General features: G+C 42.8%; 1 protein-coding gene across 1 annotated transcript in view; it reads right to left on the bottom strand.

Moving 5' to 3' along the window:
• Positions 1–1,888: 1,888 nt before the first annotated feature.
• LOC109914551 (neurogenic locus notch homolog protein 2-like) overlaps positions 1,889–17,549 on the bottom strand; it is a 176,853-nt gene continuing 161,192 nt past the window's right edge. The window contains exons 17-22 of the mRNA XM_048602014.1: positions 16,980–17,076; positions 12,488–12,656; positions 10,335–10,639; positions 9,331–9,478; positions 8,525–8,622; positions 1,889–7,564 (exon numbers count right to left, since the gene is read on the bottom strand). Of these exons, the coding sequence (XP_048457971.1) occupies positions 6,158–7,564; positions 8,525–8,622; positions 9,331–9,478; positions 10,335–10,639; positions 12,488–12,656; positions 16,980–17,076 (2,224 nt within the window). The 3' untranslated portion in view covers positions 1,889–6,157. The remainder of the gene's footprint in view (positions 7,565–8,524; positions 8,623–9,330; positions 9,479–10,334; positions 10,640–12,487; positions 12,657–16,979; positions 17,077–17,549) is intronic.

Here is a 17,549-nt window from a genome sequence, read left to right as displayed (position 1 = left end):
GACCCTCTGAAGAAGGGTCTAGGCCCGAAACGTCAGCCTTCCTGCTCCTCTGATGCTGCTTGGCCTGCTGTGTTCATCCAGCTCTACACCTTGATATCTCAGATGCTCCAGCATCTGCAGTTCCTACTATCTCTGAAACAAAAACAAATTACACTGGAGAAAACCATAGAAAAGTTAGCACTTCTAGCTAATGTTTTTGTTGGAAATAAAAACATGCTCAATATTATTTTACAAATCAATAGAACAAAACAATGGAGAGTATTGTGTTATTATGGATTTGTTTTGTGTTGACAAAGATTCAGGAATTATGCAATTAGAGCAGATATTTGCTTAGGTTTCCTTATTGTTTTGGAAGGGAAGGAAAAGAAAGGGGCTAACTGAGGGCATGTCCATTTTAATTCTCCACCTTGCTCCCATTCTGATCTCAAGCGGCCTTCGTATCCATGCGGCTTAGTGCAAGCTGAGGAACTGCACCTCATCCTTTGGTCAGGCATTCAACATTTAATTCAACAATGTCAGATCATCACCTTTGCCCCAATTCTGTCTCCGTTTTCTTCAATGGTTTTGTTTTCACTCAAGTTTGTCTTCTTTTAAGACAGCGGCTTCATGATTCTGCCATTTATACCTTCTCCTGGACACTTTTTTTTTGTTTCCTTAATGGTCTCATTACCCCTTTCTATTGCCCTGCACCATCCTTTTATCTTTCCCGGCTTTCACCGCACAACAGACCTTTCCTTCTGATCATGTTACTACCTTCCCCTGCCCTTTCACTTGCTCAAAACCTATTATGTCCCCAAAACCTGACAGTCTTGATCAAAGGATCATCAATCTGACACAGATGCTCGTATTTGCTGATGTGTTAAATAAAAAGAGAAGATACTAAAGACTTGTCAGTTTAACATCAGCTATCCAGAAACTATTAGAACCTGTTGTTAGTCATCGGTGGTAGAATGACTGAAAATTTGAACCAAGCTGCTCAGAGAGTTGACATGGTCATAAGAATATGACTGATATCTATATGAACAATCATAAATAAATTTGTAGTTTTTTCACAAGAGACCATTATCTAAATTAAAGTCCATGGAATTGGGCATAACTTTTTAACTTGGGTTGGTAATTGGTTGGGAACAACATGGGATAAATGGTAAACATAGTTGGCAGGTTGTGGCAAATGGCATTTCCCAACGATTTACTCTGGGCCCTCAGCTTTTTAATATATTTCACAATGATTTAGATTAAGAAATAGAGTTATATATCCAAATTAGGAGAGGGTTTAAGTAGCACATAAGAGAAGGACATAAGCCAATAGAGTGGACTGAACAACAATGTTGTAAATTGTGAGGTAACCACTTGGACTCTGGAAAATAGTCCCAGTATATCTGTCTTAATGGCTAAAATGTATGGAGTGTGGTACAGCACAGGTATCGAGACTCCAAGTACATAAACCATTAAAATAGACAGATACAAAAAGTAAATCAAGAAGACCAACAGGACATTGGTCTTTATCACAAGGAATTCAACAGAGAGTAGTCAGATTCTGTTTTGGGCACTGCATTCAGTTTTGAGCACACATTAAAAAGATATCTCTTGATCTAACAAAATGAGGGAGCAGGTTTGGGGACTGACTGACCTCTGCTTAATCCTTTGAATGCCATTCAGAGACCAACAAAAGGCTCCAGGAAGCTCTTTGATCAATACAGTTCATCTTCTGCAATAATTTCTTAAAGGGGCAGTGAACCAATGATCTGTCCCCCTTACTTCCTCATCCATATTAGTAGTTGGCATACTTTTTTATGTGAATGTATTGAACAAATTCGACTGCTTAATTTTCCACCCATAAAGACAAAAAGACAACAAATATCTATTTTAAACATCTTATGTTACATTTCATACTTCATGTATAAATCACAATCTTCAAAAATACTTTTCTGTAGAAATTCATTTGAAACAACTCTTCTTATGAAAAGTTCTTAAGTGTAAAAATTAAAAAATAGTATTCCATTCACTAGTTCAATAGCTCCACCTAATATGAATAAGCATTTTTTAGTACATATACATTTAAAAGACAGTGAGAAAGTACAAGTTTGTCAAAGATACAATTTCTCATACAAAGTTAGCTTATTTACATCAATTAATTGGCTCCACAAGACATGAACCCATTGATTCTGTAGTTTCTCTGTAGTTGAGCGTGCGTTACACGCACAAGTTATTGTTACGTGATTGTCTGTATGAAGTATATCCCTCCTTCATCACCCAGACATCTCCATTTACAGCTTGTTGTGGGAAGAAGCTAAGAGTAAATTAGAAGTAAACTCAAGTGTTATTTTTTTGAGTTGTATTTTGCACTCATCAAGTTGGGGTGGATATTAGTGCTGGAGGTTGGAACACTTAGGCATGAGGGCGAACAGATACATCACAAGGTACATTAAACATAAAGTGTCGCCTGTGACTGTGGACGTTTTAAACCAGACAAAGATGAAGGAATTGATCAGGAGAAACACTGGTTCTTTTGCATGCACTTTGTATTTACATTCACGTGGAGGCTTCATGGTTTTTTTGGTCTAATATTGAAGGAATATGAGAGAGAATGCATTATTGAGAAGTCAAAACTGTACTGACACATCCAATTGATGCTGCCATTTTTAAGTAATGGAGGGTTTAAAAACATTGGATTGATTTTTGTTTCTCATTGGATTTCTACAGGTAGTTCAGAGGAAAGAGATCAGAGTGTTCAGCTCATGGGTTTAAAGTGCAACATATTACTGAGGGTTAAAAATTTGTCCTAGAATACTGTCAGAGGGATGAACAGCAAAACTGATTATTAAACGGACTTTACAGAGGTATTTATCTAAATTAACTTGGGCTGTACTGTAACATTAAAATCAAGTGCAAGTCAGGTTTGTGCAATATTTTTCACAATTCCATAGATTGAAGACCGGGAATCTAGCATGAATTGTATTTTTTAAAATAGTTGCTATCAAAAACGTAATTATCATATCTGGACTTTGTTTTGTTTTCAATGGATGGTAAGTGAGAGAAGTTGCAGATTTCAGATGGTACAGATTGTTTAAGGAAAATTTCATCAGGCCAAGAAAAAATCCAACTTGTAATAGACTAACGTGGCCCTCCCCTAACATTATCCATAAACCCCAACCTTAGGAGTAACCAGGATTTAACCAATGTCACGACTGTAAAACTCGCAACACCAGCTCTCCTTGCAGGCCATGTAGGGTGGCCAATTTAGTTTCACGAACAGGAATGGAGATGATTCAACAGTCATTTGACTCACAGAAACTTGATGAATTTTAGCTGAGTTGCATCAAAATAGTCAATGCACTGGTATTCATAATGATTGCACTTTGGGGTCAAGGGTAGGATGGAGAAAGAAAGCGAACTTAACATTTAAGAGAACTCCTAATCAGCCCAAAAAAAGCTTAAAAATGGAAATGTCAACAGTGCTACAATTCCACTCATATTCTTATTCCTGCACACATCTATTAAAATAGATTGATAAAACAGGAATTTAATGGGTGCCTTGTATATCATAACATTTATGGATGTTATTTTACAAATATGGAACATGTTATTGAATGGAATATTGTATTGAATAGAATTGGAAAATTAACTTTCTTTAGATCATAGTACTCAAACAAGTTCCTTCATTGCTTGGTTTTGAGTAGGCTGATTTGGTAGAGGAGTCCCCCGGGTGAAGGCTTACCTCTAACATTCGGTTACTGACTGGGCTATGCCCTTTGACCCAACTGTAATTTCACAAGTAACTCAACATTACATGCGGCTAAAACAGACTTGCCTGAAATCCCCTGTTTCCTTTCAAAGTACCTTTTACATGTTTGGTCCTTCAACTGTTTTCTTCCACAAACATTTCACAGAAAGTTCAAAACCACAACTACATCTCTCTCAGAAATTCACAATAGTATGCAACAACTGGGCAAAGAAGATGAAAGAAATTTTAAACATTAAACTTAAAAAATAAAAGCACCAACTCCAAATATCACCTGTGGTGGTAGAACAACCGTAGAAAACTAATTTCTACACCAAATCTCTCAAACATTAGCACAACAATCTAAGTATCTGTAAACTTTACAGACTGAATAATTTTTCCTGTGTTTCGTAAGTGCAGTGAAATGTTACAACCCCAGGGTTTTATTCTCAATGCAGGATTCCATTTTATAATTTTAACACTGTGTTTCTTCATTGGTAGTATAAAGTATAACTTTGAGAAAGGTCCAAAAAGATGAGTTACGATCTATAAATTGGCATGAAACAAGCTTAAAAAGTAAAACAGGAGTCATGTGTGATGGGGGATGCACAAGTTCAGTCAAGCCCACTCAAGAGTGGCTCCCTGGGAAGAGGTGGTGGAAGAGAAAGCATTTTTAGGTTTCTAGCCTGCTGGGAACTGTGCTCAAGCCCCAACCTCCCCAAATCCCAGCTATGACCAGAAGTTTGGCATCTTTGGACAAAATGGAAAATGTAACGTTTCCTGTGGCAAATACCAACTGCATCCCTTTTCCGAACAGACATCAGCAGTTGGATGAGGATGCCATACCCAGAACCCATCCTCCAGCCAATCTCACAATTTAAGGACAGAGGCAAAATCCTCTCTGTTGGTGGGTGGCCAAGCAAAGGAAATGGTTTCTGAACGGGTTTGGATTCAGTAATTACTGCTGTTCAGAGGGCAGACCATGTGAGGTCTGCCCTCATCATAACATAGTGAATCTCACGACTAAACTTCTTCATTTATCACTTCACTTCAAACTTCCAATGCGGTGAATTCAATCGAATTGTAATCTCGGGAATATTTTGAGGCAAATATATTCAGACCTAATATGGAAAAACGAGAACCCAGCCAGCCAAGCTGCATCACGTTCGCACAAAATGAAACAATCGTCTTGAGTTATCCATTCTCCATCGGGCCCCATGACCCGTGAGAGACGGAGTGTTCCACAGCTGCACTGAAACTCCCACTAAGTGCCAAACAATATGATGGGGTTTGAAAGCAGTGATGTTCAAAAATGGAACAACCTTCTCCTCCGTTCCACATGCTAAAGTAAGCTTGCCAATGATTTATCCAATAGAGGCTTGATGGCCAAGGTTCTGCTCATCAATTGCTGCATACAGAAGGCCTGCCGATGAATGATTCATGGGTGCAAAAGAACTAATTGGTAAGAACACTTTAACCGAGCAATTACACCGAGTTACAAATTCACTTATCCTTTAAATAAAGAAAAAAAAAAGACAAGCATGTTTTGACGAATACAAATAAGTGGTTCACCAGAAATGTTAATACTTTAGGAGACTCGAGCGATGCAGGAATGATTAAAAACTGACATTTAAAAGCAAAATCAGCACAAAAATGGAAGAATTCTGAGCTATTTCACCTGCCATATCCCTCTGCCATGGTGCTTCTGACAAGACAGGTATTCAGTACAAACTTACATGAAGGCACTACATTAGGAATCTTAGTACCATGGAAGACTATAAAGGCAATTTGAAATAAGAGGTCAGCTTGTAAAAGCAATCGGCAATGGATGACGAGTTGGAAGTATGGACCCACTGATCTTCAGTGTCTGTCCTCGACTCCCACAATCTCGTCCTCACAACCTCCCCCACCTCCAAGTGGCAAGGGTGCATTTTCCTTCAATATTACATGATACATTTTGATTATTTAAGAGCCACATCAGCAGGACTTGGTGTAATGCTGCTGTCACAATTCACAACCATCCCTCAGCTTCAAATCTGTTTGCATCTACAAATGGAACAGTTCTCAGTTTGATGAGGGAACTGCACAGAACACAGAGTGACACTGATAGCAATATGGCAAGTTTAAAAAAAAAACCTTGCTTAAGTTCAGAGCTAAAAAGAAGTTTTAAAGAAGTGTCACACAAACATAGAAACAGGCAGTGACATCAGTGATTAAAATAAATAAAAACGTCTTCAAACCACACTGAAGTCGTGTCTTTGAGTCCCTAAATTCTGAGAGAGCTGATTTTCGTTAAGACTTGTTCAGTACTTCATTCTCAGTTCCATTCCTCCTTCTTACCCAACCAAAGGAAGGGGAAATTTCAAAACCTGAAGTACAAGGAATCTTCTTCCTTCATTGCGCACAGCCACACAAAGAGTTTCCCATCACCAATGCTCAGGCAAACACCTGCATGTTGTTCCTCTGCTGCTCTGGAATGTGTGAAACCTGTGGCCGCTGTCCGATCGGAGCAGGGCTGGGTGTGATGTCCGACCAGTCGGATGTGGAATGCGGTGACGAGCTGGACCACTGATCAGGGGATTCGGGAGAAGGTGTTAGGTAAGGGTGCTCGCTCTGGAGGTGAACATTGTGGTTCGGGGTATTGTCTGTTGCTGAAACATAACTGTGCTGAGACGGCGGCGTAGGGTACTTATCAATCTGCACTGAGCTTGGTAGCTTGTGGTAGGGCGGTAGGGTGGTCTGTGGTACCTGACCCTCTTGGCTAGCGGACAGCATGGAGCTGTTCAGTTGTCCATTTGGCAGCTGGACGATCTCTGGCATCTGATGCATGTTACCAACGGGCCCTGGCGTCATTGATCCACAGTAAGGTTGCCCCTGCTGCTGTGTTACTTGAGCACTTTGCTGCTGCTGTTGCTGCATGACCGACTGTGATGCAGCATTGTTCATGGGCTGGTAGGTGAGTATCTGTGGTAACTGCTCCCTGAGCATGGTCATGTGTACTTGAGGCAGGTTAGCCTGAAGCACTGCGTTCTGCTGTTGCATATTTGGGTAGGAGCCAGAGACATGTTGCATGACGCCGAGCATGGGGTTATACTGGGAAGTTGTGATTCCCACCCTGTTCATCCACTCTGATTGCATGTTTACATGTTCAACCCTTCCTAAGGGCAACCCCAGGCTGCTGCTTTGCCCAGCCATGGAAGGATGAGACATGGAGGGGAGGACCTGACTCAACACTGTGTTGGAGTCCATGTTCATACCTTTCATTTCAGTTAGGTTGGAGAACGACATGGCCAGCTGGCTCTGCACTGGAGTGGATGGGTGGAGAGATGCTGGTGGAGATTGGTGCAAAACCCCTGATGATGTGAGTACTGGTGGAGATGTGGTGGCTAAGTAGGTATGTGGGGATTCCAGCGACTCAACTGGGGACAGAGTCAGTGAACCTTCCACAATGGCCCCTTTATCATTGCCGATGGATCTTTTCCGCCTCCTGGTTTTGGCATCTTTAGAGTCTTTAGCATTGCCTGCAGCGAGGCTCTTGGTGCTTGGCCGTCTTGCTTTCTTGCCCATGGGATTCATCTTGAGGTTCATAAAAGAACTACCAGTCGAGCAGGTCACTGGAGACACAGTGGGTCCCATCATGGGTCCAGCAGGGCCCTGTGGGCTCCGGACAAGGTTGTACTCATCCAGGAGTTGCACAATGTCATGGTGCATTCGCTCCTGCGCGATGTCACGAGGGAGTCTGTCCATGTGGTCAGTAATGTCACGATTAGAGAAATGGTCCAGTAGGATTTTGGCAGCTTCAAAACTGCCCTCCCTCGCAGCAAGGAACAAGGGTGTCTCCTCCTGTGGGCCAAGAGAATTAATTGTTAGAGCAACCACAGGTATCCATGACTGAACTGAACTGAACGAGATTTAATTATTGCGACATTCCTTGTACATCACAGAGGCATAGGGACAAAGAGTGGCAGAACGTCATAGGTCACAGTATGGAAATAGGCCCATTGGACCATCGTGTCCATGCCGGTCATCAAACATTCATTTATTCTTTCAAAAAAAAAAGAACTGCAGATGCTGGAAATCTGAAACAAAAACATAAATTGCTGGAAAAGCTCAGCAGGTCTAGCAGCAGAGTTAATGTTTTAGGTCCAGTGACCCTTCTTCAGAACTGATTTTAGCTAGGATAAAGATTAGTATATATGCAGAAGATGGGGTAGGGGGTGGGAAGGAGGAGTAAACAATAGGTGGAACCCAGAGAAAGAGAGCAAAAGTTGGGCCACTAACTGTCAGCCACTACTGCTTCCACATTAGCATCTACTGATATTCCCAGGTTGACCTTTACGAATTCCTATGCCTGCCCAACTATTTTTCTCTCCTGTTCTGACCAATATTTCCTCTAAGGTGGGTGGCTGTATGTATGCAGAGTAGCTCTAATGTTCCATGCATGGCGATTAGTGTCGGCACACAATCGCAGCATTGACTTCCAGCTGTGGAAGTCACTGCCAGATATGGGCCTTGGAAGCCCAGCTGGTTTGAAAATTAGAAGGAATGCTGGTACTGACCCAGATTCAGAATATCATTGACACCCCTGGTGTGGGTGTCAGGAAGGTTGGGAAAGATCAATACTAGGCAAGACACCTGTTAGGCCTCAGCTATGGTCAGGGGCCAGGTTATGGTCAGGTGGATAGTAGGGGAGTCATTGGGATCTACTAAGGGGATACTGGTAGAGTGAGAAACTACAACTCTCATGCCTTAGAATCTGCTATCTATAACTGGAGGTGGCTTTAATTCAGAACACTTTAGTACCTTGTTGTCCTGCATGTCTTTGTTGGCTCCATTCTTCAGGAGGGCCTGGGTTGCATCCACATTGTTAACAGCTGCTGACCAGTGAAGTGCTGATTTACCTGAGGGAAAGTATCACCACTAAATGTTAAAGAGAACAGGGCAGAGCAGTGTTGGAACTCAATGTAATACAAGCAAAGCATTAGAAAAATTAACCCAAGTTAAACACATGCACAACACTCACAGCATGAGTAGACTGCAGTGCAAGAGACCAATAGTAGATTAACTTAGATTAAGACATATCCATGTTGAGTCCAGTTACTCACTCGTCTGCAGTAACTAACTCTCAGGTCAAGGTACTGAGAAATTCTGTGTCTTGATTGCATTTGCTATTTTTGCATGTTGTGGGGTGTTTGATCACAGTTTATCCATCTTTATCACATGTCAATTCTGACTGACAGAAATTCCCAGTTCAATTGCTGATAGCATTAATTCCTAACCTGTACTTGTAAAGTATTACTGCTGTACAAAGCCTTGGAATCATCTGACTTTATTCCTCAATAAGTCCCTTGGATTTCATTTCACCAACTTTAGAAATATAAAGTTACCACTGCCTAACCAGGTCAATACAAAGTTGGCGGTCAGGTCCGAGATCATAACAGGCGCAAAAGATTGCATGCTGTTATTTCAACAAGAGCCGGGAACACCTCCCAAGTGTAAAGTGAACATTTATCTCAGTTGTTTGTGGGAACGTGAAAGGTATGACTTCGAATATTTTCATTTCTTTATTTAAAGCCTGTGCCTATTCTAAATCCTGTTTCCATTCTTACCATGATCATCCACAGCGTTAACATCTGCATGGCAGTTAATCAGCTCAACGACCATCCCTTCTACAGCAAGGCGGGCAGCCAGGATCAGTGGTGTGGTTCCATCATTCATTCGGCAATCCAAATCAGTGGCCCGGTTTCTGATCAGAATCTATACAAGAGCAGAGACCTGTTTATGGCACCTTTTTAAAAAGCACGCCAGCATACCCATTCCTCAATACTTTTCTCAGCTCCCACAGCAACCGCTCTCCTTCTACAGGTGGTGTAGCTGGCAGGAGAATAAACATAATTCCCTGCGTTATATTAAAGATTGGGAAAGTTAAGATAGGGCACTATGACACATATCATCATTGCAGGGTTAGGAGCCCGGTAAGAGAAGGACAGCCCCAGTCCGTACAGTATGAACAAGGTGCTTGATATTCCTGGCTGATGGGATCCCTCCTGCAATTTGGGTCAAGACGAATCTCTCTGTTTCACCAATTTATTGCTCCGCATGTAGGTAGCTGAGCTGACTGGTTTGTGATGCAGCACGATGTGGATGCAATTTCTGTATTGGCTGAATCATAACAAGAATCCTGCATTCCATCCTTGCTCTTCCCCTGAAGTGTGCTGACCTGCAGATTAAACTAAACACTTGTTGTCTCTCTCTCTCTCTCTGTAATGAGAGAGCAGCCAGTGATCCTGTGGGACTGTGGCAACTTCCCCTTTTGTTGTGCAAGTCAGGTTCAAGGGAGGGGGATCACCTGAGCAGAGACACTGGGATAGTGTCACCTTCCACTCTTCAGGTATAAACACCAAAGTTACACTGAACCATAGATGCCAATCACCAGAGAAAAGAAAAAAATAAGAAAAAGAAATGAAAGGAAGCAAGAAAATAAAAGTGCTATTCAACTCTGCTCAGGAGCCCTTACCTCAAAGGCCATTCAGAGGAATGCGTTTTACCTGGAGTCTTGCTGCATTTGGTTTATTTAGTGTCTGTCATACCCTGTCCCCAAGCACCAACATACCTGGAACACCCCTTGTGCATCGGCTGCCACAGCTGCGTGAAGAGGTGATCTACCCATATTATCCTGGGCGTTGGCATCGGCGCCTGCATCAAGGAGACGCTTGGCCGCATCTGCCCGAGCGTAGCGTGCAGCCAAGTGGAGAGACGTCTCCCCGGTCCGGTCCGTCTGGGAATGGAGGCTGGCACCCTGGTATATGAGGTCAGTGATGACATTGGCTGATGTGTCCTCGGTGTCTTCCTCCTCCTCAATTCCAGTGTCCAGCCCGCCACCTCGTAGTGACGCCAACATAAGTGGTGTAAAACCATCTGGGCAAGAACAACATCCAAAGTAAACAAGGAGGATAACACCATTACATACAGTGCAGCACAGAAACAAGCCAATCAGTCCGGCTGATTTGTACTCGTGTTCATGTTTCACACTAGCCTTCTCCCACATTGCCAATAAATACCTATCCTCACTTGTGTTTCAGAGTTTCCCTTAAATGTGCTGATGTTATTTTGCCTCAACTACACTTTGTCACAGCAAGTTGCAAATTCTAACCACTCTCTGGTTAAAGACATTTCTGCTTAATTCTTGAAAGTATTTATTATTAATATTTATGGCTGATAGTTTTCAACTCAACATCAAACATCTCCACATCTGCCTTATCAAACTTTTTCAAATTTAAGTACCTCATTCAGGTTGAAAGTCTTTTCTTTTCTTGAAGATAGCACTCCAGCAGGTTAACTCTTTCCGGATATTTTCACCATCCTAATTCTGGAGTCACCCCTTGCAAATCCATTTTTTTTTCTACACTTTCTCCAGTTTCTCTTATAACGTGAAGACCATGGGGAGTCATCTAGTAAGTTTGGTTTAACATTACATTTAACATAACTTTTCTGCTTTCAAGTTCTGTTCCTTTAAAACAGCTCACAGCTTTGATTTATCTCTAACTTAAATCCAAGTGCTTGCTGGGAAATCTGCAGGCTAAATGCTTTTCTCTGTTCATGCAGTAAAGAGGAATTAGCTTATCCGTTAAGATTACAGACTTGTACTTACACTCTAAAAACTTCTAAACTTTTGTGTGAAAAGAGCAGGAGAGGGGCACGAGCTGGGTTTATCTTGGAAAAGGCAGGCATTGAACAATAGACTAATGGTTTCATCTTGCTCTATAACTGGTCCCCAATTTTGATGAAAACAGCCCAGTGCCTGGCTGTTTTTATAATGTAAAGACCATCCCTTCTTATGTTTGACTGTGAACTGAAGTGGGCAAAGGATGATTTTAAAACACAAATTATTGAAGGATTACTGCACTTCATAAAAACAAGTTACGTGACATTCATTGTAAGTGCTGTTTACTCAGCTATTGGTTCAGGCAGTGGGGTAAGGTAAGTTACAGGTGAGCTGAAGACAGGGGCTGTGTATGTATGGAGGTGAGGCCCCTACAATTGGTGATTGGTGTGTGGCATGGTGATGAGTTATCAATGACAAAGGCTTCCTGCTTGTCAACAACTATGTGCTTGGCTCCCAGGAGCATGAACAATATTCAGTTCAGAAGCCATCAGATTTTTTAAAGTGACAGAGCTGTTTTTCTTCTGCTGTAAAAAGCACCTCTAGCTTGAAGATATCTAGTCAATTTCTCTTATCAGTTACTGTAAGCTGTGAATTTTAATTGATAAGTGAGACTTTTATAAGTGTGAACCAGTAATTCTGCACCTCCTGCAAACAAATCAAAGTACCTAGAGAAGGAAGATTGTGAAACAGTGCTCTGATCAGCAAAAGGATCATCTCAGCACACCGTGTAGATTAGTGCTACTGAACTGTCTTCCCAGTCCCAGCACCCATATTTTGTTATGTTTGTCTGTTTGTGTGTGCAGAGGAGGAGTTTAATAAGTGGGTTAGTGCTTTGACTAGGCAAGTTTTATGTCAATGGGCCATAACTATTTATCTGTGGCTCGAATCCATTTATTTCTAATAAATTGTAATTACTGTTAAGTTTAAATGCTTGATCAGTGCTTTCCGTCAACCTGGGTTGAAAAGAAAAACAGGGAAACTGAGGAATTCTGTGTACATTTTACAATCTGACTTTTTCAATAACTCCAGGAATAGCAGGGGCTTGATTTCTAGCAGCCTACCCCTGTGAGGGTAACAATAAACAGGGCAACTGTCCCTACCTGGACCTCTAACATTGACGTCCATGCTTTCAGCATCCTGCTCCGCTTGAGGTGGGGTTAAGGCCAGGGATGGCGTTAAACGGATATCTGCCGCCACCAGATGCTGCTGTGTCCATGGTCGACGGTCAACCTGGTCTTCAATCTCCGGGAGCAGGGCTTGATCTTCAGTCTGCAAGGACCAGAGAGACAGTGTGTGTCATTCACCAACATGATACAGGCTTGCTGCTCTATTATCTGAAACTGTGCAGCTTGGAGACATTGGTGCTGCTAAGGACTGAATATATAAAGTGTATACTTTATAAGTTGAAGCAAATAGGACTGATAACATAGAATGGGAAAATAGAGGAGGATGAAGGTGTGAGGAACAGAAGGCTACAATTGGATGAAGAAGGCTCCTCAGGAGAATAAGTGCAAACATGGACCGGTTCCTATGCTGCAGATTTAATGAAATTGGCAAATCAGAAACATGCCTGATGAGGAGGACAGAGTACAACAGGAAAAACAAAGCAACAGCAGTCTTCAGTGTGTGGTCAAGTGGCCAGCAGCAGAAATGGATATTGGACTATTTAAGAGATACAATCAAGCATGCTGGGAATTTTGGTCAAGCTACTTTAAACTCTGACCTCAGTTAAACTGTAGCCAGAACATATTGCGACCTGCAGTTGCCAGGCAGCATCAGAGGAGCAGGAAAGTTGACATTTCGGGTCGGGACCCTTCTTCAGACATGGGGAGAGGGAAGGAAGCTCTGAAATAAATAGAGAGAGGAGGGGTGGGGCTGGAGAAGGTAGGTGGGATGGTGATAGGTGAGTGCAGGTAGGGAGTGGTGGGGATTGGTCAGTGGGATGGGAGGGGCGGATCGGTGGGAGAGAAGATGGACAGTTTGTGTTAGGTCAATGAGGTGGGGATGAGAGGGAGGGTTGGACATGGGATGAGGCCGGGGGTGGGGAGATTTTGAAACTGGTGAATTCCATGTTTAGAACGTCGGGCTGTAGGCTCTCGAGGCATGATATGAGGTGCTGCTCCTCCAGTTTGCGGGTGGTGTCACTGTGGCACTGGAGGAGGCCCAGGATGGACATGTCACTCAGGGAATGGGAGGGGGAGGTTAAAATGGTTGGAGACGGAAGGTGCTGTTGTTTGTCGCATACAGAGTCCAGATGCTCCACGAAATGGTGCCCGAGTCTACGCATGGTCTCACCGATGTAGAGGAGACCACATCAGGAGCAGCGGATACAGTAGACTAGGTTGGAGGATGTACAGGTGAACCCCTGTCGAATATGGAAAGTTTGTCTTGGGCCTTGGATGGAGGCGAGAGGGGAGGTGTAGGGGCAGGTGTAGCACGTCCCATGGTTGCAGAGAAAGGTGCTGGGGGTGGTGGGGTTAGTGGGGAATGTGGAGCGGACGAGGGAGTCACTGAGAGAGCGGTCCCTACGAAAGGCAGATAGGGGTGGGGAGGGAAATATCTCTTTGGTTGTGGGATCGGATTGTAGGTGGCGGAAGTGGCGGAGAAAGACACATTGGATGCAGAGGTTGGTGGGGTGATATGTGAGGACAAGGGGGATTCTGTGTTTATTTTTGTTGCGGGGGTGGGGGGATGAGATGGCAGAAGTGCAGGAAATGCAAGAGATGCGGTTGAGAGCATTTTTGATCACCGGAGTCGGGGTGGGGGGGTAGGTAGTTACGGTCCTTGAAATAGGTGGACATCTGGTATGTCCGGGGATGGAACGCTCCATCTTGGGAGGAGGAATTGGGATTGGGGGATTGCATTCTTGCGGGAGGGTGGGTGACAGGAGGTATAATCCAGGTAGCTGTGGGAGTCAGTAGGTTTGAAATAGATGTCAGTTTCGGGGTGGTCACCAGAGATGGAGACAGAAAGGTCCAGGAAGGAGAAGGAGGTATCAGAGATAGTCCAGGTGAATTTGGGGTTGGGGTGAAAGGTGTTAGTAAAGTTGATGGACTGTTCACGGTCCTGCTCCTCTGATGCTGCCTGGCCTGCTGTGTTCCTCCAGCTCCACACGGAGTTGTCTCTGACTCCAGCATCTGCAGTTCTTGCTATCTCTGAGTAACCTGCAGTTTCCTGTGTTGACCAAATAAGGCAAATATCATGATGTCTCCGGTCAGACTGGCACCATATTACCTTATATGGAGTATGGAAATGTGCTGTTTACGGCTTGGTATAAACATTTGGGAGCTCTTTACCAGTAAACTCCATTGGCTGGGATTGATCAATTCATTAGCTGAGTGCCAGAAATCTTTCTGGCAAGGTGCACGTTTTCAGACATATTAGCAGAACAAATTTTTTTTTTGAAAATAAGCCTCCTAGACCACATTTGACAGGCATGTGCCCTGAAGTAATTTTCAGAGAAGACAAAGAGCCATAGACGAGATCCACATGGAGACCAAAGTTGGCCACTTCACTCAAATTGGGGTGGTACTTGATTCAAGCTAAACTTATTTGAGTTAGGGTTAAATGTGGATTAAGTTAATGTTAAGGTAAAGTGAAGTTAAATGAAGTGAGTTGAAGTTGAATTTAGATGAAATAAAAAGTAAATGTTGCCATGAATGCATGTTTTATAATGAGTATTATATTTAAAGAGTTAAAATAAATAAAGGCTTATTTAATTAAAGTCTAAGTCAGATCCTGCCTTTTGTCTGTCGCACAAGGGAAGAATACCTGGGTAAAAGATTTGACTACTCCTTTTCAGGCAACAAGTGGCAGGTTCAATCTTCTTTCAGAGGGATAAACAGGTCAATCTGACATCTCTCTAAGAACTAGTCCCGAAAACTGCTGCCTTTTGCATGGTTACTGGAGGGCGATGCAGATCCCAACTTTCAGCCAGGAGCAAAGACTTTTCTCTGCTGCATTTACCAACAGCCAGATCTAATTTGGTTAGACTTTATACCAACTGGATGAGCCAGTGGACTGGGTACTGAATTGAGTGGCAAGCATCTCATGACACAATTTGCTTATGGCGGCTGCAATCCAAGTGAGTGACAGTGTTAACATTGCTACACATTTTATATCAGCAGCATCATATGACATGACTAAACTAGGAGGGGCGGACTGATACCTTAACTTGTCCCCCGCCAAAACTGGCCACCAAAGTTTGGATTTAAAAACAAAATGTGATATTGCAAACTATATATTGACTGTATACAGTTCAGGATCAGAAACAAGTCAGCCAGGTTCCTTAATTCGTAAATAAATAACTAGCTTACTGAGAGAAACAAAAAAAAAGTCAAGCAAAAACGCACACAGCGACAAAAGATTTAAAATATGCATATAATTCTGACTACCTGCTTGAAAAACAGCACAGACACACACATTCCCTCCACTCCCAAAACCCGAGAAAATAATATAGAAACTGCCAAGTGATATTTCAGAAGTACTTCAGCCAATTAACAGATAAATCAGTGCTAAAAAAAAATCACATATTATTCCATAGTTGAAGTCACTTTCACATAAGCTGCTGACACTGGATCAGTTATGGCTGGTTGAATTTACTTTTCTTAGAAACAGCATCAAGGAAACTCAGTGGTTAGCACTGCTACCTCAAAGCGCCAGGGACCCGGGTTCGATTCCAGCCTCAGGTGACTGTCTGTGTGGAGTTTACACGTTCTCCCTGTGTCTGTGTGGGTTTCCTCCGGATGCCCCAGTTTCCTCCCACAGTCCAATGATGTGCAGGTTAGGTGGATTGGCCATGCTAAATTGTCTCATGGTGCGCAGGGAAGTGCAGGCTGGGTGAATTAGCCAAGGTAAATGGAGGGTTACGGGGATAGGTTGGGATGCTGGGTCTTCTGAGGGTCGGTGTGGACTCGATGGGCCAAATGGCCTCTTTTGATTTTATGAAATATTGCTGTAGATTCAGACATCTCTTTAAGAACTCTCCACATGCAGTGAAGTAGTCTTCTAGTGGGGATTTAGAGAAATAAAGATAGAGAGAGAGAAAGCAAAGGCTGTTTCCCGCTGTGTCAAGCTCTGATTATGTTCAAAACTACTTTCTTTACACCCACAAACTGGATCATGTCACCTTTCTCGGAAGGTGTTTTGCACTGTGTGCTGTTGAACAACTAGTGTTGTTTGCAAAAGCAGCATTTTTGGTGCTGTTGCCAGTGTCCTTTGATGTGGAAAATTTCTTTTCTAAAAAGTTCAAACACACACACATGCACACACACAAGTGCATCTAATGATATTGTAAATTAATATTTCAGATAACGCATCTTCGTAACAATCGGGGCAATATCACTGTCACCGACATGATTAATCTTTTAAATTCGCACTGCAAGGCTGTGTGTGTTATAGTCTGAATCTGGAAGGCAAGGCATCCCTATTACGAATGGAACAACTGTACAATTCTGGCATCAAGACTCCAAATCCTCCACTATCAACATGACGCAGCAATCAAACAGTGAAACCAACACAACTGTGTTGTTATTGGCTATTGAGTCCTTATAGGTTCAATATATGGTGTATTGCCCGGCCGTGCAGACTCACCTTTGGTTTCTTGGCTTCGGGCCCTCCACCCTCCATCCATTGCTCATTTTGTTTGTCATCAATCATGCTGTCATCCGGCACTGGCTTTGACAGATTTCTAAGGAAGAAACGAAAGCAAACTTTTATTTCACTCACATGTTGATCTCACATTAATTGGGGTTGCTGTCCTCAGTAGTCAATGTGCAGAGTCTACTAGCATATGGGTGGGTTGGGGAAATGGGGGATATTGCAACAAGTCAGCATCCTAGTACAGACTCATTTTGATGGAGCTTCTCTCCCCTCCCCCTGCACTGAATGGAGATCAAGCAATCAAGAACTATGTGCTAACCTAGGGATTCAAACCCTCCTAGGACAGTAGCAAATCCAATATTGATGGGAAGCCCAGGAAGTCAAAAACCACACAGACAGCCAGAGCAAGTATGGGCGAATGCCACATCAAAGCAATCAAACCACAAGCTGCTGACAAAACATAGCTGAATTAGGCAACAAGTGGGATACCATCAAGGCTTGGCAATACTGCACGACAAAACACAAAGGAAATACGTTATTGTGAAACACCATTGTATTTAA

Source organism: Rhincodon typus, chromosome 10, assembly GCF_021869965.1.
Source record: "Rhincodon typus isolate 14 chromosome 10, sRhiTyp1.1, whole genome shotgun sequence".
Classification (NCBI taxonomy): Eukaryota; Metazoa; Chordata; class Chondrichthyes; order Orectolobiformes; family Rhincodontidae; genus Rhincodon; species Rhincodon typus.
This window is presented reverse-complemented; position numbering and strand designations above follow the sequence as displayed.